Here is a 21,656-nt window from a genome sequence, read left to right on the forward strand (position 1 = left end):
TCAACAAAGCTGTATTGTGCCCTTGGACGCTGGTTAATATATATATATTTACATTTGTTATAATACATCCTAATGATGCTGATTCTACCACTCATCATGTCAGTGAAGTTCTGCCACTTCTTTAATAATATTTTGGCAAATGAATGTTGAAATAAATGTAGTTACTTATTTTAAAAATCGATATGTGAGAAATCAAAGTGTTCTCAAAGAGATAGTTTTATTTTGATTAAAATGTCTCCATATATAATTCAATTAAAAAAACGGTGCATAATATAGCAAAATTTTGTTTTTTTTGTCACTTTACAGGTAGAAGGAAGAAAATTCAGCAATGACACAAACACAACATACTGTATTTTCATGGTGAACAAACCATATGCCATAACATGCTCAGTTGTAGCATTTTACATACCTCTTATTTTAATGATGCTGGCATACCAACGGATATATGTGACTGCCAGAGCGCACGCGCGGCAGATTGAAATGTTGAAACGTGCAGGAACCTCAACGGACTCTGGGCAACAAGCTGACCATCCGGGCAACCACAGAATGAAGACTGAAACCAAAGCAGCCAAAACCTTGTGCATTATTATGGGATGTTTTTGTCTCTGTTGGGCACCATTTTTCATCACAAATATTGTGGATCCATTTATAAACTATTCTGTTCCAGACCAGTTGTGGACAGCCTTCCTATGGCTTGGATACATTAATTCAGGGTTGAATCCATTTCTGTACGCTTATTTGAACAAGTCCTTCAGGCGTGCCTTCCTGACAATTCTGTGCTGTGGTGAAAGGTACAGGCGATCTTCTTTACTGGGACAGACAATACCTTGTTCTACGACAACAATTAATGGATCAGCGCATGTATTGAGGTAAGTATTACACGTTAAATTTCCTTTTAAATCAGTCCAAATGTAGGTGATCAAACAATTTCAATATTAGCTGAAGGCCCCAGCTTTATGATCTTGATAAGTTTAAACTTTTAGTTTGCACTTCCAGTTCCTACTTTATTTCTCAAAGCAGTTAGATTTAAGACATGATAACACAGATGTTCTGAGCTTATAAGTATGTTTTTGGGTGGTTTCTGAGCAGGCGAGTGTAGGAAATACATTGGGAATCTTTTCTGCTGTTGGGCGGGTGTATTCTAATTAAATATTAATGACGGAAGTACATTACCTGACATATTTTCCATCATTAACACCTTAGCAATGCCTGGCAGCTTGAACACCATTCCATTCTTGGCAACCAGCATTGCTAAAGCAGTGGACGGGGATTTAAAACTTAAAGGGTAGCAAAGACTACTGCAAATGATCACAGAGCATCCGACTGCAGTAAAACATGGCAACTGAAAAAGTTACCTCAAATTTTAATACTTCTTTCTTTGGACCAGCATTTGCCACACATGATTTCCCTCCCGTCGATCTGAGGCAATGACCTGGTAGGATTGGAAATACCACTAGGAACCCACCACAATTATTATAACTAACCTGACCCCAGAAGATCTGCCAGAGTCAGGGTGGAATAAGACAGGCGGGCAAAAAGCCACTGAACTGACAAGAATTCCTCTGGATCAGGGATTCCCGGCCAGTAAGAGTTTGATAAGAGGAATAACTGATAGCTAAAACCTTTAGTGGATTAGAGGAATAGGAATGTTTCCATTTAATGTGATCTTTAGACAGTTCAAGAATGTAGATATTCTTAGAAAGGATTGTAGAAGATGGATGTGCATTGGTAATTATATTTTTAAAGTTCGTGCTTCCAAAGCTGACTTTGTGGTGAGTTGATTGAAATGTATTTTGTTCATGCAAGCTGCAGTTATTCATATTACTTAACAACTTAATTCCAAATATGGGCGTGGAATTTCCTGGGGTGGGGGACAGTGCAATTTAGGCAGATTGCCCACTGAGATTGAGGGCATGAATTTGGGGCAGTGCCCTGATTGACTGGATTTCTGTCCCATTTACCCTATGTCTGAAATTCTAACGGGAGCACCGATGAGTCTTACACCCGCCTCTCCAATGTCTACATCCAGCTTGGTGGGCATGTCTGGGGTGTTCCCAGCTTACCCTGGGGGTTTTACCCTTGTTAGGCCCAACAGAAGCACACCTGCTGGGAGCAGGCATGGGTTTCATGGTGCGTTTACTATATGCCCCAAAAACGTAATGAGAGAAAGGCAATCGATCCCATAGAGGGCGATTGCTTTCTGATTTCAGTCCCTTTGCTTCCTGTGGAAAAAAAAATCGGGGAACTTATTTGTTTGCCCAAAAATGTCTATGTGGTTGCCCCATCAGAATGGCAGGGTGCTGCTGCACCTTTCTGGCACCTCATCATGTCGAGTGTCTCTATTGTACCTCCATAGGTGCGGGCTGCCCACCCTGTTTATTAAAATGCCCAGGATTTAGGATGGTCAAAGGCCTGACCAGTCACTGGAAGGAAATCCCTCCCCACTGCACCTCCAGCAGCAGAACAGGATCCCAACCATTATGTGGCAATATTCTCAAATGTTTATAACAAAATACAATCCATGGCAGTAAATATATATAAAATGTATTTTTGAAATACATTTTTCATGTACTTCAAGTGCAAAAAAAAAAGTTTGTCCTGCTTTTATATGGACTCTTTTTCTTAACTATTTTCCAAGTTTTCTCCTTTTCTCTTCTGAAGTTAGTGGCTTATTATGGGGTATGGCTCACAGCCTCTGGCAGTCTTCCAGTACATTGCCCAAGTGGCCATGTTTCATGTTTAAGTCTTGACAGTGAGTGTTAGCAGTATCGATCATAGTGAAATCACAAGCAAGCCTACTCCTGTCTTCACCTAGAGTTCACACAAACATGCCTTCCAGGTTAATGATCAGGGCTGCTTTAATTTTTATACTTCTTTAGCCCAGCAACACTGAGGTCGATTGTAATGTATGTGCCCAACTGCAGTCAACGGACTCAGCACAGAATAGGGAGTGAACTTGGGATCAAATCCATCTCGATGAGTCATTGTCATTACCACGCAGCGCCTTTTCCTACTGAGCCACCACAATTTTCATGTCTCAAAAATCCAGCAATGAAACCAAGGAATTCACCGGAAGAAATGGAGTAGATAGAGTAGAAATTCGTTATGACCCATTTTAGGGGGCACAACCGAATGGGCGCGCCCGAACCCAGGGGCCCGAGGCTTGCCGAAATTGGGCCTCGTGCCTCACTGCAATAATTGGAGCAAACTGCCAACACCTTTCGTGCCTCCAGAGGCAGCTCACCCATTACAATCCATTCAGTTTGGGCCACCTGCCTCGCTGGCAGGAGACCTCGGGTTGGTCCCGGGATGGGGCGGGAGAGCTGGAAGGAGAACTGAGGTGGGTGATTGTGCCCAGCAGCCGCTCTCAAGGGTGCTGTGAAGCTGGCAAAAGCAGTCCTGCTTCTCGTGGCTCCACATGAAGGTTTTTAATTTTTTTTTTAATGTTACTTTTGTTGGTGGCTGCTTGTTAGGCCGCATCCATGGCAGGAAAACCTAAGCACCTCAGGGCAGCCCAATTTCAGGAAGGTGCCTTAAAACAAGCATTAGGCCTCTCGTTAGCATCTGCAGGAGGCCTACTGCCTGTTTTAGGTGGCAGCCAGGGACTGCTGAAAAATCCCCTGAGCTAATATGGGCTCGGACATAGTTCAGGTGTCTTTGAGGTGTGGGACATAGCGACACCAAATTGGTCCTTTTACCCCTATTTTCCACCCATAAAATGGGCACAATGAGCTCCAATTTCTACCACGAGCACTTCAGTGAGGAACTAGCACTGCCACAGGCATGGTGGGGTGCATGGCCGCCCATGCTGAAATTTCTGTGATTAATGAAATCCATATCCCAACAGCTCAGAACCATTGCATGTCATGGAATATTTGATCATCTCTATCTATTCTTAATATTATAACCTTCGGTTCCACTCATAGCCAGATACTAATCCAGCAAAATGTGACTGGACAATGCTGCATTCTTATTAGGTATCATAGAATCATAGAATCATAGAAAGTTACAGCACGGAAGGAGGCCATTTCGGCTCATCGTGTCCGCGACGGCCAACAAAGAGCTATCCCGCCTAATCCCACTTCCGAGCTCTTGGCCCATAGCCCTGCAGGTTAGAGCATCCCAAGGGCACATCCAAGTACTTTTTGAATGTGGTTAGGGTTCCTGCCTCTACCAACCTTTCAGGCAGTGAGTTCCAGACCCCCACAACCCTCTGGGTGAAGAAATTTCCCCTCAAATCCCCTCTAAACCTCCCACCAGTTATTTTAACTCTGTGCCCCCTGGCTTTTGACCCCTCTGCTAAGGGAAATAGATCCTTTCTATCCACTTTATCTGTGCCCCTCATAATTTTATACACCTCAATAAGGTCTCCCCTCAGCCTCCTCTGTTCTAAGGAAAACAGACCCAGCCTATCCAGTCTTTCCTCATAGCTAAGCTTCTCTACTCCCGGCAACATCCTTGTAAATCTCCTCTGTATCCTCTCTAGTGCAATCACATCTTTCCTGTAATGCAGTACTCCAGTTGAGGCCTAACTAGTGTTTTATACAGGTGAAATAAAAATTCTAAATTGGGGAAAAGCAATTTCCAGTCACAAAAACACCCATCAACCCTTACCCTCTGTTTCCTGTCTCCGAGCCAGTTTTGAATCCAACTTGACACTTTGCCCTGGATCCCATGGGCTTTTAACTTCGTGACCAGACTGCCATGTGGAACCTTACCAAAAGCCTTGCTAAAGTCCATATACACTACATCAAACGCACTTCCCTCATCTACCCTCCTTGTTACCTCCTCAAAAAATTCAATCAAGTTTGACAGACACGACCTTCCCTTAACAAATCCGTGCTGACTATCCTTGATTAATACGTGTCTTTCTAAATGAAGATTTATCCTGTCCTTCAGAATTCTTTCCAATAATTTTCCCACCACCGAGGTTAGGCTGACTGCCCTGTAATTACTCGGTCTATCCTTTTCTCCCTTTTTAAACAAGGGTACCACATTAGCAGTCCTCCAGTCCTCCAGCACCACACCTGAAGCCAGAGAGGATTGAAAAATGATGGTCAGGGCCTCTGCTGTTTCCTCTTCTGCTTCGCTTAACAGCCTGGGATACATTTCATCCGGGCCTGGGGATTTATCCACTTTTAAAGCTGCTAAACCCCTTAATACTTCCTCTCTCACGATGTTTATTTCATCTAATATTTCACACTCCTCCCCCCTGATAGCAATGTCTGCTTCGCCCCTTCCTTTGTGAAAACAGACGCAATGTATTCATTAAGAACCCTACCGACGTCTCCTGCCTCCACACACAGATTACCCTCATGATCTCTAATAGGCCCTACCCTTTCTTTAGTTATCCTCTTACTCTTAATATATTTATAAAACATCTTTGGGTTTTCCTTGATTTTACTTGCCAAGAATTTTTCATGCTCTCTCTTTGCTTTCCTAATATCCTTTTTAATTGCACCACTGCACTTTCTGTACTCCTCTAAAGATCCTGGAGTATTTAGCCCTCGGTATCAGTCATACACCTCCCTTTTTTTCTTTATCCTACCCTGTATGTCCCTAGACATCCAGGGGGCTCTAGATTTGTTAGTCCCATCTTTTGTCTTTAGGGCACATATTTGGTCTGAACCCTCCGGATCTCCTCCTTGAATGCCTCCCACTGCTCTGACACTGATTTACCTTCAAGTAGCTATTTCCAGTCCAGTATAGCTAAATCCCCTCTGAGCTTAGCAAAATTTGCTTTTCCCCAATTTAGAATTTTTATTCCTGGTCTATCCTTGTCCTTTTCCATAATTACCTTAAATCTAACAGAATTATGGTCACTAGCACCAAAATGCTCCTCCACTAATACACCTTATACCTACCCAGCTTCATTCCCTAAAACTAAGTCCAGAACCGCCCCCTCCCTTGTTGGGCTTGCTACATACTGGCTAAAAAAGTTATCCTGGATGCATTTTAGGAATTCCGCACCCTCTATACCCTTCACACTAATTTTATCCCAGTTAATATTGGGGTAGTTGAAATCCCCTACTATTACTGCCCTATAGTTTTTGCACTTCTCAGAAATTGGTCTACATAATACAAAGTACTGGATTGGTAGATATAGTTGACATGATGAGCTACTATTGAGAATTCCTCAACTTGCACCAGGATCAATAGGAAGCTTGACCAGAACTAAATATAATACTGTATACCTATTTCTGCAGGTAGTTCTAGCATTGCTGTTGGCTAGCTATAAAACCCATGTGGCCTGCCTCCTAGCGTCATAGAATCATAGAATTGTTACATCACAGTAAGAGGCCATTCGGCCCGCCGAGCCCATGCCAGCTCTCTGTAAGGGAACTTCAGCTAGTCCCAATCCCCCGCCCTTTCACCATAGCCCTGCAATTTTTTTTCCTTCAGGTACTTATCAAATTCCCTTTTGAAAGCCATGAATTTTTTTTCAAATGACAGTTACTTGGTACAATAATTGGAAACATTTTATTTTTACAAACCGGTTGCATAAATAAAATAATAAGAGTAGTGCTTTTCTGGCAGTTCTTGGAGTTTGCTAATGCAATTCTGTCAAAAAAGAGTACATTTAGTGATCCTGAGCTCCCAGTTGGCAGCCACACTCAAAGAGAGCGTGGATTGGAGATCGGGCTGTAATGCTGTAACAACAGTTCTCCAACCCGTGTTCTTTTTGAGTGTAAATTTATCCTTTTAACCATTAGTTTTGAAAATGTATTTCTTCTGACATTATTGATATTTAATTTCCATGACACTTTGGTTGCACACTATGTGACAATTGAGTTAAGAGTGATAATTGAGTGATGTTGTGATAACTGAAGCAATCATGAGAAGTTAATAGCAAAAATAACCTTCTGTATTCCTAAAGATGGAATGATTATTTTAGTTTTGCAGTTAAACAGCTATTGTCACTTTAAGCTAATTGACTGTCATTTCGAAAGAGTGCAAAAGGCAGCAATCGGCCAAACATACCAACTATCAATCATTCTGAGTGACAGTCATAAATTGGCTCCTTTTCTCTCCATTGCAGTCATTTTATTCTAATCCAGAGCAGTATTAATATAGGGACTGGACCTGAACTCTGATTTCATCTTATCACCATGCAGAGACATGTATAACTCGACCTACCTAGCTGGATCTTTATCAGGAGCTGTATAATCCCTGCAGAACAGTCAAGAACAACATGACAGATGGTCAACAAGACACCATTATTTGGAGCACAGAACTGTCATTCAAGAAGGCACAGAGCTCCTCTAAATTAGTCACTGATGCCCTTGAATTGAATTGCTAGAGCTTGGCATTTATAGAAAACTCTTGATCCAAAACAATCTGTACTACAGACTTCCAGGCACAAAATTATATTTTTATAATTTTATTTTAACACTAGATTCATGTTTTGGAATTTCCAATTCTGTGATAGCATCACAGTGTATGTCATCTGAAATGAAAGAAAATGTAAGGGTGCTGTAGATGGAAAATTCATGTTTTTTCTTTTATTGAAGTGCAAGTTGGCCACTAACATGCACTAATTCTTTCTGATTTTTTTCAACCTCTAATGAGTTTTCAATATTTTATATTCTCATTTATATAAATGTTTATAAGGCATTGTACATTCTGATTATGCTGTGCTTGTCGAGGAGTAATTTGATACGACTTCACCCAAGTCCAGTCTGTCATTGAAAAACCTTGGAAGTCTGAGAGGTAACTGATTTAAACCTGAAATAATGTAAACCATGCACTTTTAGAGACCGATTTTCCTGATCTTTGCCCCGGGAATGCCTATCATGCAGGTGCAAAGGTTAGGAAAAGGAGATGGACAGCTGTCACACCGGGTCTCCGTTATCTTATGTTGCCTGTGATTGCTGGGTCTTCTGGGGATGGTGGGTGGAGGGAAGGATTGCATAAGAGCAGGGCTGGGGCCAGCAACAGGCACAGGCCCAACAGAGGTGGGAGAGAGCATGCTCTCCCTTCTGCCTCAATTTCTGTTGATGTAGCCTAGAGGCACCCAGGTGCAGGGCCACCCCATGAAGCTGATAATGGTGGCTTGCAAGGGTCTGAGTGACTTGATAGTAAACTTGCAAAAATAAGATACTTACCTTTCTGTTGCCACTAGAACTTTGCTCCCAGTCCCTTCTCAGCTCCTCTGGCCTGAAAGGGCTGTGGGCAAGTAGTAAGGCCCACTTGCTGTGATACCCCTACATTTGAACTTCCACCAAGCAGAGACCCAGAAAAATGAAATGGAAGGTGTGGTGACTTCACCCACACACATCCCTCAGGGAGACTTCTCAAAACACAATGCAAAGGGCACAAGAGACCCAGTCTAATGGCTTTCCATAATTTTTTCCTCTGCTTTGAACCCAGAAAATAAGCAGAGTACAAATCAACCATATTACCATATTCAGGGTGTTGCCAGGGTAGGCAGGGTGAAGTTAGAGCAGAACCCATCAAAACTTTTGATCCATTTGGGGTTGCCACGTGCAACTGTGGGCATGACATCATGCAACATAATTCTCACATTTGCATCTTTAGCAATGTTGAATGCAAAGATTGCCTGTGTGTCCCTGGTATCGAATGTTGCTATGGCGATGGAGACATTTAGGTGGAGAAATTCCCTACCTTAGCGCCACCTGTTAGCACAGCGTAATGCGGAGAAAGCGGCAGCTGCCGCTCTTCTGCCAGCTGGTGGTGGGTCCCACGGCGGCCTCTATTTTCATTGTCCAGTAGCACTGCCGGTAAGTAGCATCGCCGTGAAAAGAAAAATGCCGCTGTGGTGACATCAGTTAGCGTGCAATGCCAACTTAACGTCACCAGGGTGAACTTCGACCCTAGCACTGAGTTCAGCGCTGGGTCTTAAGCACACCAGGTAAACCCAGCGTGCAAGCATACCGATAGGGGTGCTGCCAGCACATCTTAAAGGGACACACACATCTTTTAGGTAAGTTTGCATTTAAGCTTTAGGACAGGAGTTTTTTTAGTGGCTTGCTGCAATACATGTTAAGAGTTTTTTTAAGTGTGTAGGGAGTGCTGCTGGATGCTTGCAAGGCCTTGGATGGTAAAGGAAGGCCTCTGAGCAGACAGAAAATTCTGGAAATACTCAGCAGGTCAGGCAACAGTTGTGGAGTGAGAAACAAGAGTTCACATCTCATGTCAAGGTGCTGCCTGACCTGCTGAGTATTTCTAGCATTTAATGCTGTTATTTCAGATTTACAGCATCTGCTTGCAGAGGGAAGAGGAAAAAGCTGAAGAGGAAGAAGCTGAAGTGGAGGAAGCCAAAGTGGAGGAAGTAGAAGAGGAGGAAGCAGAAGAGGAGGAAGCAGAAGGAAGGATGCAACCCAGACAGCCCCTTTCTGGCTAGGATATCCAGGATGGAATCATCTGCCTGCAGTTCCAGTGATCACAACCCCAATTTCCCTTTCAACTTTAGCCCCACACCTTACCTTCCCTCTGTTACTGACCATCATCTCTTGGCCACAATTCTGAAATAAAAGCCACCACAAAGCAAACTTTCCAATCCAACATTATACATCTATCCAGACAATATGACATCAAGAAATCAACTCATCGCCCTTATGCATTCCCTTAGTGACAGTCTAGCGTATGCCTTTGCCTATCCTAGTGATGTCACGCAGTGCTACCCCAGTGGCTGCAGCATGGCTGGTGGAGTGCACAAGGGTGGAGTTGTGGTGAGGGAAGGGCAGGAAAGCAAGAGATACAAGAAGGAGGATAATGTATGAGGATACCAGCGTCTTGGATCATTTCTGCCTCACCGCTAGCCAAGGGCTCAGTCATGCCCCTGCCAAGAATGGCCTGCACCGTGTTCTCCAAGGGGGTGAGGGGAGGCTAGGAATGGGAGATGTGCCTCATGATTGGTACAGATTGTTGGTAGGTGAGCGACTGGGGGATGGGGGAGTCGTGCATTGAGCAGAGTGTGAGGCTAGTGGTGCAGTTGGTAGGAGACAGTTTTTGAAAATGCATTCACTGACCTTGACCAGTGGTCTGAGGTCATGAAGCTTCTTTGGGCACTGGAGCCAGGTGGTGGGGGTGACACTGCTGGCAGTGATGGCATCAGTGATGTCATCCCACATCCTTTTTTCTGGAGGGCCTCCTGGCCCTTGTGGGTAAACATAGAAACATAGAAACATAGAAGATAGGAGCAGGAGTGGACCATTTGGCCCCTCGAGCCTGCTCCGCCATTTAATGAGATAATGGCTGATCATCCAAATTCAGTACCCTGTCCCTGCTTTCTTCCCATATCCCTTGATCCCTTTAGCCTTAAGAAATATATCTAACTCCTTCTTGAATATATTTAATGAATTGTCCTCAACTGCCTTCTGTGGTAGAGAATTCCACAGGTTCACCACTCTCTGGGTGAAGAAATTCCTCCTCATCTCAGTCCTAAATGGTTTACCCTTATCCTTAGCCTGTGACCTCTGGTTCTGGACTCTCCCGTCATCGGGAACATCCTTCCTGCATCTAGTCTGTCTAGTCCTGTTAGAATTTTATAAGTTTCAATGAGATCCCCTCTCATTCTTCTAAACTCTAGTGAATATAAGCCTAATCGACCCAATCTCTCTTCAGACATCATTCCTGCCATCCCAGGTATCAGTCTGGTGAATATTCGCTGCACTCCCTCCATGGCAAGAACATCCTTCCTCAGATAAGCCAACCAAAACTGCACACAATACTCAAGGTATGGTCTCACCAAGGCCCTGTACAACTGCAGCAAGACATCCTTGCTCCTGTACTTGAATCCTCTCGCTATGAAGGCCAACATACCATTTGCCTTCTTAACCGCCTGCTGCACCTGCATGCTTACCTTCAGCGACTATTGCACAAGGACACCCAGGTCTCGTTGCACTTCCCCTTTTCCCAATCTATTGCCATTCAGATAATAATCTGCCTTCCTGTTTTTGCCACCAAAGTGGATAACCTCACATTTATCCATATTATACTGCATCTGCCCAATCACCCAACCTGTCCAAATCATACTGGAGTTTCTCTGCATCCTCCTCACAGCACACATGCCCACCCAGCTTTGTGTCATCTGCAAACTTGGAGATATTACATCTAGTTCCCTCGTCTAGATGATTAATATATATTGTGAATAGCTGGCGTCCTAGCACCGATCCCTGTGGTACCCCACTAGTCACTGCCTGCCACTCGGAAAAAGACCCATTTATTCCAACTCTTTGCTTCCTGTCTGCCAACCAGTTCTCTATCCAAGTCAGTACCTTACCCCCAATCCCATGTGCTTTAACTTTGCACGCTAATCTCTTATGCGGGACCTTATCAAAAGCCTTCTGAAAGTCCAAATACACCACATCCACTGGTTCTCCCTTATCTATTCTACCAGTCACATCCTCAAAACATTCCAGTAGATTAGTCAAGCATGATTTACCTTTTGTAAATCCATGTTGACTTTGCCCGATCCTGTCGCTGTTTTCCAAGTGCTCTGCTATTACATCTTTTATAAAAGACGCTAGCATTTTCCCCACTACCGATGTCAGGCTTACCGGTCTATAATTCTCCGTTTTCTCTCTACCACCTTTTTTAAATGGTGGGTATTTTTTAAAGAGGGTAGAGAACCTCTCTTGCAGTGTTGACCCCCTGCACAAAGCTGGAGTGCTGCATGCGAGACCCTGGGTGCCCCTTCCCGGCTTGCTGAGCCATTTGTGTTAGTGCTGAAACACTTTTCCCATTTTTTGAGGTTCGATAGGGAATTCAGCTTTAAGTGCTGAAGACTGGCATATGGGACTTTTTGATGTTAATTTTTTTTTCAAAGGCACTAAGGGCTGAAAAATGCGTTTTTTCACTTGATTTTAATTTTAATTACATAGAAGATAAGAGCAGGAGTAGGCCATTCGGCCCTTCAAGCCTGCTCCGCCATTCAACGAGATCATGGCTGATCATCCAAACCCTAGCACCCGGTCCCTACACCGACAGCCATCCCACCCAAGCCCTATCCCTGCAACCCCGTAACCCCACATATTTAATCCCCCCTAACACTAAGGGCCAATTTTTATCATGGCCAATCAACCTAACCCGCACATCTTTGGACTGTGGGAGGAAACCGGAGCACCCGGAGGAAACCCACGCAAACACGGGGAGAATGTGCAAACTCCACACAGACAGTCACCCGAGGCCGGATTTGAACCCGGGTCCCTGGCGCTGTGAGGCAACAGTGCTAACCACTATGCCACTATTAGTTCTTAGTGCATTGCCCCTTTAATTCATAGCCCTTTTAATTGCCTACAAATCATTGCGAACTCCACATCCTCGCTTCCAGAGGCTGTAAGAAGCTGCAATGCCATTTCAGGCTGGGAACTTCGGGTCAGATGCCTCCACCAGCACCACCTGGAGGACATTTCACACTAAGTTAGCTCTGCGCTATAAATCTCCAGCCCCCAGGGTGGATTTTGCCCGGTAGTTTGCAATCATTTTCAGTGGCCATACACCTGAGGTCGCGGTGACATCAGAAGGTTTCTGTCGATGTCCAATTTCTTGGCGTTTGCCTTGGTGCCCCTACTGCAATTGATCACAGAAACTGGCTTCTCAAAAACACAACCAATTCTTTACTTTGGAATTTATTTGGGCAGGCACTATTAGAATCATAGAATCATAGAAATTTACGGCGCAGAAAGTGGCCATTCTGCCCATTGTGTCTGCACCGGTTGAGAAAGAGCTGTCCAGCCTAATCCCACTTTTCAGCTCTTCACGTGAATATCCAAGAACTTTTTAAATGTGATGAGGGTTTCTGCCTCTACCACCCTTTCAGGCAGAGTGTTCCAGACCCCCACCACTCTCTGGGTGAAAAAAGTTCTCAACTCCCCTCTAAACCTCCTACCAATTACTTTAAATCTGTGCCCACTGGTTATTGACCTCTCTGCTAAGGGAAATAGATGCTTCCTATCCACCCTGTCTAGGCCCCTCATAATTTTATACATCTCAATTAAGTCTTCCCTCAGCCTCTTCTGTTCCAAAGGAAAAACCAGTTGGCCAGGTCCTGTGCTGAGTTTCCTGAGGCAGCTGCCCCAGTTGTGCCTTTATTGGCATGGCCATCTGCCCTGTGCATACAAATACAACTGACCCTAGAAAATGAGATCTGGTCAGGGGTTCAACTTGTGACCAGGTAGATGTTCCTGCTCAGTTCTATCCCTTAAAGGTCTCCCAAGGAAATTTGGCCCCTTTGTGTCTAGTGCACATTTTATCTTTAATATCACACCTCCTTCGTCACATTTTGGAATGGGGGTGTTTATATGTAAACATTTTTGTCGTTGATTGGCTCAAAATTTGTATTCATAAAACAGCAACAATTCAGTACTGAACAGATACGGAATGTACAAATGAAATGTGAAGAAAGCGTTTACCTAAAATTACAACATTTGCAAGAAAATAGTTAATGTTACTATTAAAATAGCATTTTCTGTGTATAAAATCATTTCACAATGGTTTTCGTCAGAGGCCTGTGCTTCTCTGAGAGCCCTTGGGCTCGAGCTTATAGACTTGCTAGAGCCAACACTGACAGCTGAAGAGACGCAACAAATGCAATTACCAGCTAGCACCGGAGCCTACAATTTTTTAAATTTTTTTTATTCATTGATGGGATGTGGGCGTCGCTGGCTAGGCCTGCATTTAGTGCCCATCCCTAATTGCCCTTGAGAAGATGGTGGTGAGCCGCCTTCTTGAACCGCTGCAGTCCATATGGTGTAGGTACACCCACAATGCTGTTAGGAAGGGAGTTCCAGGATTTTGGCCCAGCGACAGTGAAGGAACGGCGATACAGGTCCAAGTCAGGATGGTGTGTGGCTTGGAGGGGAACTTGTAGGTGGTGATGTTCCCATGCGTCTGCTGCCCTTGTCCTTCTAAGTGGTAGAGGTCGCAGGTTTGGAAGGTGCTGTTGAAGGAGCTTTGGCGAGTTGCTGCAGTGCATCTTGTAGATGGTACACACTGCAGCCACAGTGCACCGGTGGTGGAGGGAGTGAATGTTGAAGGTGGTGGATGGAGTGCCAATCAAGCGGGCTGCTTTATCCTGAATGGTGTCGAGCTTCTTGAGTGTTGTTGGAGCTGCACTCATCCAGGCAAGTGGAGAGTATTCCATCACACTCCTGACTTGTGCCTTGTAGATGGTGGAAAGGCTTTGGGGAGTCAGGAGGTGAGACACTCGCCGCAGAATTCCCAGCCTCTGGCCTGCTCTTGTAGCCACAGTATTTATATGGCTGGTCCAGTTCAGTTTCTGATCAATGGTAACCCCCAGGATGTTGATAGTGGGGGATTCAGCGATAGTAATGCCATTGAATGTCAAGGGAAGATGGTTAGAGCCTTAATTGTAATTTTACTTTTCCTAAACATTTTGAAATTGTCAAGACCCTGCATTCAGAATCTGTGCAAGCACTGTCGAGAAAGCTCCCTTCATGAATCATGATTCATGATTCTCTGCAAGTAATTTGCCCAAAAACCGGAAACCTGGGCTATAACAGAATAGAGCCTTAATTGTAATTTTACTTTTCCTAAACATTTTGAAATAATGTAAAATATAAACTTGGAGCTTTTATTTTGAGGTAGGTTTTGGCAGAAAATCTCTTCTCTAGATTTTTTTTATTAACAGAGAGAAACACAGAGCTAGACAAAAGTAGAGAGACAGAAAGAAAGTGAAAGTGAGACACAGAGAGAAATAGAGAAGGACAAACCCACACAGAGGGAAGAGAGAAGCAGAAAATGAGAAAAACAGAGGCACATGCATACACTCAGATATATACAGAATTAGAGAAAGAGACCGACAAAAAGTCCGCGACAGAAAGGCACAAGTTTTTTTTCTATATTTTGTCCTTGAACAATACAACTGAGAAAGGAAGAACATTGGCACTTTAAAACCTACTGCTGATTAAAGGGCCACAGTGAGTAGAGAAATTGATGAGGAAAATTGAACTCTAGGGTGAACATCACAATATATATTAAAGGATATTCCTTTGATTACACAGCTATATTGTGCAATTAACTCTCTTGTCACAGTGTATCTTCTGATTTACCACGAGCAAGAACACAAACAGTCAACCAATATCTATCGATCTATAATCTGTAATATTTTATGTATCACGCTCACTTTCTTTGGTTACAAGAAAGTCTCATCATGCTATTTCCAGCGCGTTTGTGTGTTGTATCTGGGTGCCACGCTATTCCATCATATCTGGTACTTTTAAACTAAGATATGTATAAGATATCTATACTTATCATTAAACTTAACTCTTGACTCAGTAGTCTTGACTCTAGGTGGCACTACTGCTCCTCCAAGGTCTATCTCCTAGGTCCATTCCTCCAGCTGGTGCTATAGTTGCGTTTTATTTAAACTTTATCGCTCAGAAAACCCATAGGCCAGGTGGCGGACTCCCAGCATAAGTTAATGAGTATGCAGTGGAGGGGGCAGAAAACTAGCTGATACTTTGGGGTCAGGAGCAGAATTCACTGGTGCCTGCTCCACCTCATTTCTGCCAGTAGAGTGGGCCAGCTTATTTTAGGGGTCCATGGACATTATTCCCTTCCATTGGCTATCATGTTTACTGCATAATAGTTTCTAATGTCGTATCATGTTTCTAGTGTTAGCCGTAGCTCAGTGGTAGCAGCCTTACCTCTGAGTCGGAAGGACGTGGGTTCAAGTCCCATACCAGAGTTGAGTACAGAAATCCAGGCTGACACTCCAGTGCAGTACCGAGGGAGTGCTGCACTGTCAGAGTTGCTGTCTTTTGGATGTGAAGTTAAACCAAGGTCGTGTCTGCCCTCTCAGGTGGATGATAAAGATCCCAGGGCACAATTATCACAGAATCACAGAATCACAGAAACCCCACAGTGCAGATAGAGGCCATTTCGGCCCATCGAGCCTGCACCGACACATATCCCACCCGATCCCCGTAACCCCTACACCAACACATATCCCACCCTATCCCTGTAACCCCACGTATTTAATCCCCCTAACACTAAGGGTCAATTTATCATAGCCAATCAACCTAACCCGCACATCTTTGGACTGTGGGAGGAAACCGGAGCACCCGGAGAAAACCCACGCAAACACGGGGAGAATGTGCAAACTCCACACAGACAGTTGCCCGAGGCCGGATTCGAACCCGGGTCTCTGGCGCTGTGAGGCAACAGTGCTAACCATTATGCCACCGTGCTGCCCATTATGAAGAAGACCATTGGCGTTCCTGTTGTCCTGGCCAATATTTATCCCTCAACCAACATCACTAAAACAAATTACCTGGCATTATCACATTGTTATTGTGCAAATTGGCTGCCACATTTCCTACATTACAACAGTGACTACTCTTCAAAAGAACTTCATTGGCTGTGTAGCACCTTGGGACATCCTGGAGGTTGTGAAAGACACTATATAAAATGCAAGTGTTTCTTTCTTCTTGCATGTTAGTGTCAGTTTTATTTTAAGTTTTAAGTGTGAATTCAGTAGCATGAGTAACGTTCAGACCTTTTGAAGACCCCAAACCTTACTACAATAAGATAATTGATCCCTGAGAGGATTACTACCTTCTCGAATGTTAGAGTGGTTCCAGTGGAAGCCAAAGACTTAGGGCTGAATTTTGCCGGTGCTCAGAGTGTGGGTTTGGAGGCGGGTCCACTGTCAAAATAGCAAAGATTGACAGTGGATAGGAAACATGCTGTCAACCCACCTCCACGCGAGTCTCCCAGGTGTTGGGTCTGTCTGTGCAGAACTGACCCGACACCAGGCAGCGGGGGAGACAATTTAGATCATTAAATGACTTGTTAACAGACAATTTAATGCTATTTTGAGCCTACCTTGTAATTTTACATGCTTCCCCACGGGTTACCCACTGCTCGGGGAACACACCAGCTCACCCTGGCGTGAGTTGAGTCTACTTTGATTTATCTGATAACCTGACAGCTGCAGAAGTGGTATAAAGAATACCATGTTGCAGCTGTTCAGTTTCAGAGCTCAGAAACTGTTGGTTACTGCATTTGTAAGACATATAGAGATTTCTTTAGCTTGCAAGTGTTTAGAGCCAATGCTATATCCAGTGGCATCTCATTGGAACAACCTCTCTCACCAATAACAGATCACTTCTGTCATCTCAACTGCAGCTGCCATCTATTCCAGCAGCATCGGTGCCCTTGAAAAAATCACACCTTGGTCCTCTGAATCCTTCCACGATCAGCCCCAACATCAACATCACCAGGCACACCAACATCACCAACAAGATCACCAACAACCTCCACCATCACCTGATGCTGCACAGGTCACAGGGCATCAGCAACCGACCACATTGCTGCCTGGGAGGCCAGCAATGGCATCACCATGGCCAGATTTACTTCACTTGACGCTGTACATCCTGGCTGCCACATGATGCACCAGGTTGACACCATCCCACACCAGCACAATAAAGCATCCCTATAATGTCCAAGCCATTCCTTTCACACTCATCACAATAGCGGGGGGGGGGGGGGGGGGGGCGCGGGGGGGGGAGAGTTATGTCTCAACATTCACTGCAACTCACTAAGGCACAGATCTGTCCAATAAGGTGAAGTATTGAAAATATAGATTTCAATGTTTGACAACACATTAACAGAAACTTCACAGGAACATTGGCTAAACCTCTCAAGTGCCTACCCTTCTATATTGTTAGTTGGTATGCTTGCAGTAGGATGAGGGTGAGTGTGAGGGGTGGTTAGTGAGATGGGGAAGTGATAATGTAGATGGAGAGGGAGGGGTGGAGGTGCAAGATAAGTTGGTGTGAGTAAGGATGTGCAGGAGTAGGGTACGGAAGGCAGAGTGATGGGGATGTGATGAGTGGCACAGCAGGGTGAGTTTGAGTGTGGCTTTGCAATAAAGTTTCGTGATCTACTGAGATCATTGAAGGGTTTGCGCCACTGCAGCCTGGTCCTCCTGACAACATCCCTGCTTGTGTCCTCCTGTGCAATGTGCAACCAGACTGCGTTGATCTCCTGCGGAGGTCTCTTCCGCCCATGGGAAGGGAAGAGAACCTCCCGGCGTGCTGTGACTCCCTCCATAAGCATATGGAGGGAGTCATGCATGAACCTGCGTGCAGACATGCACCTTTGTGCAGTGATTGTCAGTGTTTGCAGCACCTCAATGCTGTAGAACACTGACAGCACAACTGTCAAACTCCATGTGGCCATGGTCCTCTTAAGGAAACCGGCTGATGACACGTCATCAAATGACATCATCAGACCCGCTTCCTGTTACTTGACCAGGAACCTCACAGGGCGGGCTTTTCAGAGAGGAGCTGCAGATGGGAGCAGGACCGGTACCCACCAACCAGCTCTCCCGTCGCCATCCCGCCTCCGCAGGGAAAATCCTGCCCTGAATGTTTTTTTCTTTGGTCCATTTAGACCTCAGGGGTAACTCGGACAGAGTGTCAAGGTGCCGGGTTGGGCAATACTCATACAACTGACTTATAACCAAGATTTAGAGCAGGCTGTCTGGTCTGTGGCTAGAGAGACTGAGACTTCTACTTACCCCAGCAGGGTAATATACTCTCTTCCTCTCTCTCACACCTCTCTCTATGGCATCAGTCTCTCACTCTTCTCTCTTTCTGACTCGCTCTCTCTGACGCCAGTCTCTTGATCTCTCTTCCATCCCCTCAGCTTAATGCTCTTTCTGATGTTTATAGAAAACAAAAGCTACAAGTGTATAATCAGAACGGTATTTTTTCTCATTCTCTCTCTCTCTCTCTCTCTCTCACACACACACAGCCTCTTGTTTTATTTAACAAAACATAATAGAAATGTTGTCTTAATGAAGCTTTTGAAATTTGACATTTTATTTTTCAAAATTACTTAAAGAAAAGCTACTGAGTTGAAAGTGCTGGTATATAGAAACATAGAAACATAGAAACATAGAAGATAGGAGCAAGAGTAGGCCATTCGGCCCCTCGAGCCTGCTCTGCCATTCAATGCGATCATGGCTGACCATCCAGATTCAGTACCCTGTCCCTGCTTTCTCCCCATACCCCTTGATCCCTTTAGTCTTAAGAAATATATCCAATTCCTTCTTGAACATATTTACTGAATTGGCCTCTACTGCCTTCTGTGGTAGAGAATTCCATAGGTTCACCACTCTCTGGGTGAAGAAATTCCTCCTCATTTCTGTCCTAAATGGCTTACCCCTTATCCTTAGACTGTGACCCCTGGTTCTGGACTCCCCGACCATCGGGAACATTCTTCCTGCACCTAGTCTGTCCAGTCCTGTCAGAATTTTATAAGTTTCAATGAGATCCCCTCTCATTCTTCTAAACTCCAGTGAGTATAAGCCCAATCGACCCAATCCCTCCTCATACGTCATTAATATCTGTTACATCTCCAGCTTTTTCCAGTTCTGATGAAGGGTCCCAGACCTGAAACGTTAACTCTGTTTCTCTCTCCACGGATGCTGCCTGGCCTGCTGACTATTTCCATCATTTTCTGTTGTTATTGCAGCAAGACATCCTTGTTCCTGTACTCAAACCCTCTCGCTACGAAGGCCAACATACCATTTGCCTTCTTAACCGCCTGCTGCACCTGCATGCTTGGTAGACCAGACTGCACAGTTCACATTCAGTTCACAGTGTCACAGGTCTGAGCAAAAATATCAAGTCCAAATCCAAGCTTTTAGGAGAGGTTGCGCCTTCAAGTGAAAATTTGAATATAGGCATTAAGAGACACAAAAGACAATTCAATGAATTCCTTTCAATTCATTTCAATTCAATGAGTCTCAGTCTCTCTAGCCACAGACCAGACAGCCTGCTCTAAATCTTGGTTATAAGTCAGTTGCACATGTTCTTGTGAAAGATGTAATTAAAAAAAAATGTTTTAACCCTTATTTTCTTACATTAGAAATTTCACTTACTGAGAGAATAAAAAATTGGAACCATTTTGAACAATTAGTGGGAACCCAGTAGTTAGTTTGTGCAATCACAGGGTAATATTACTCACTATAAAATAGCAGCTAATATGTGTCATAAAGTGTGACAGCTTTAACATTGGAAAGGCCCAACACACTGCCCCCTACATAAATAACATGTATTGCAAGTACTTATAAAGAATTTTCAATGAAACACATACCACATCTATATATATAAAATGATATGTCTCTCTGTCTATCTTTCTGTCTCTCTGTCCGGCTATACAATCAAAAGTTACAGAGCGTACCTACACATATGTTATATCAAAAGAAAGCTTGTAGGTGTATTTACTTTTTCGTCACACAAAAATTGTTTGCACAGTGTACAAAAAACATTCAAAAATACTCAAAAATCCACTCATTAGCGCTTGACCAATCCTACCTCTCATTAGCGTTGAGTAACGTGCTGCTTGACCAATCCTACAATTCACTCACCTGATGGTTGACCAATCGGTGTGTCACAGGCGGGACCTAATGCTCCAGTCTCCCTAAACTTCGCCGCCATTTTTTTCATCCCCACAGGGACACCACCAGCCAAACAAACACCCACATTCCGACTCCGGCAGCCGCAGGTGAGTTTCCACGCAGCGGGCGGGTCATCGGCAGCAGGCGGGTCATCTGCAGCAGCCGACCGTCAACCGCGCCACCCGCGGGGGAGCTCCATCCCCACAGCAACCCTCACATTGCGGCTCCCGATCCCGCTCCTGCCCCGCCGCACCGGCAGGTAAGTTGGGCTCACTCAGGCCATGCCTTGCAACCGCTCGGCCCGACACACACTGCGGTCGGGGGAGCGGCAGCGGCCGCCCGTCAGCCGCGCGATCCGCGAGTGAGCTCAGCTCGAGTCCGTCTCCGCCCGACAGCCCGGCCGCGCCTCAAGTGCTAGGCCCCGCACGGCCGCTATCAGAAGGGGAGGGGGAGGTGAGGGGAGGGGGGGAGGTGAGGGGAGGGGGGGAGAGGGGGGAGGGGGGAGGGGGAGGGGAGGGGGGAGGTGGAGCGGAGGTGAGGGGGGGAGGGGAGGGAGGGAGGCAGGGAGAGGACAGCACAGGGAGAGGGGGAGAGGGACAGAGAGGGGGGCACACAGGGGCACGGAGGCCACCCGCGGGGGAGCTCAGCTCAGGTCCGTCTCCGCCCGACAGCCCGGCCGCGCCTCAAGCGCTAGGCCCCGCATGGCCGCTATCAGAAGGGGAGGGGGAGGTGAGGTGAGGGGAGGGGGGTGGGGGGAGGGGAGGGGAGGGGGGGAGAGGGGGAGGTGGGTGGGAGGGGGAGGTGAGGGGAGGGGGAGGGGGAGGTGAGGGGTGGAGGTGAGGGGATGGTGAGGTGGGGAGGTGGAGGTGAGGGGGGAGGGGGAGGGAGGGAGGCAGGGAGAGGACAGCACAGGGAGAGGGGGAGAGGGACAGAGAGGGGTGACACACAGGGGCACGGAGACTGCGCAGCCCAAAATTGCCCTGGCAACGCCGGGCTCCCCTGCTAGTTTAATATATAATAGATAAATTTGTCTTGTACAGATCATAGAATTACATAAAATTTACAACACAGAAACAGGCCATTCAGTTGGTCTATGCTGGTGTTTATGCTCCACACAAGCCTCCTCAATCCCAACTTTATCTAGCCCTATCAGCTTAAACTTCTATTCCTTTCTCCCTTATGTACTTACCTAGCTTCTCCTTATTTTGTTTATAGATCAGAGAGGAAGATATCTACTGTTTGACACTTCTAGCGCAAT

The 21,656-nt window shown here is 45.3% G+C and overlaps 1 protein-coding gene across 1 annotated transcript in view; it reads left to right on the forward strand.

Annotated features, from left to right (window-relative positions):
* The window catches only part of htr4 (5-hydroxytryptamine receptor 4), a 33,418-nt gene extending 32,545 nt beyond the window's left edge, over nt 1-873 (forward strand). Inside the window, exon 3 of the mRNA XM_085995323.1 lies at nt 307-873. Coding sequence (XP_085851449.1) covers nt 307-873 — 567 coding nt within the window. The remainder of the gene's footprint in view (nt 1-306) is intronic.
* The last annotated feature ends 20,783 nt before the right edge of the window (nt 874-21,656 follow it).

This window comes from Somniosus microcephalus, chromosome 8, assembly GCF_052327205.1.
Source record: "Somniosus microcephalus isolate GS21.2 chromosome 8, FLI_Smic_1.0, whole genome shotgun sequence".
NCBI lineage: Eukaryota > Metazoa > Chordata > Chondrichthyes > Squaliformes > Somniosidae > Somniosus > Somniosus microcephalus.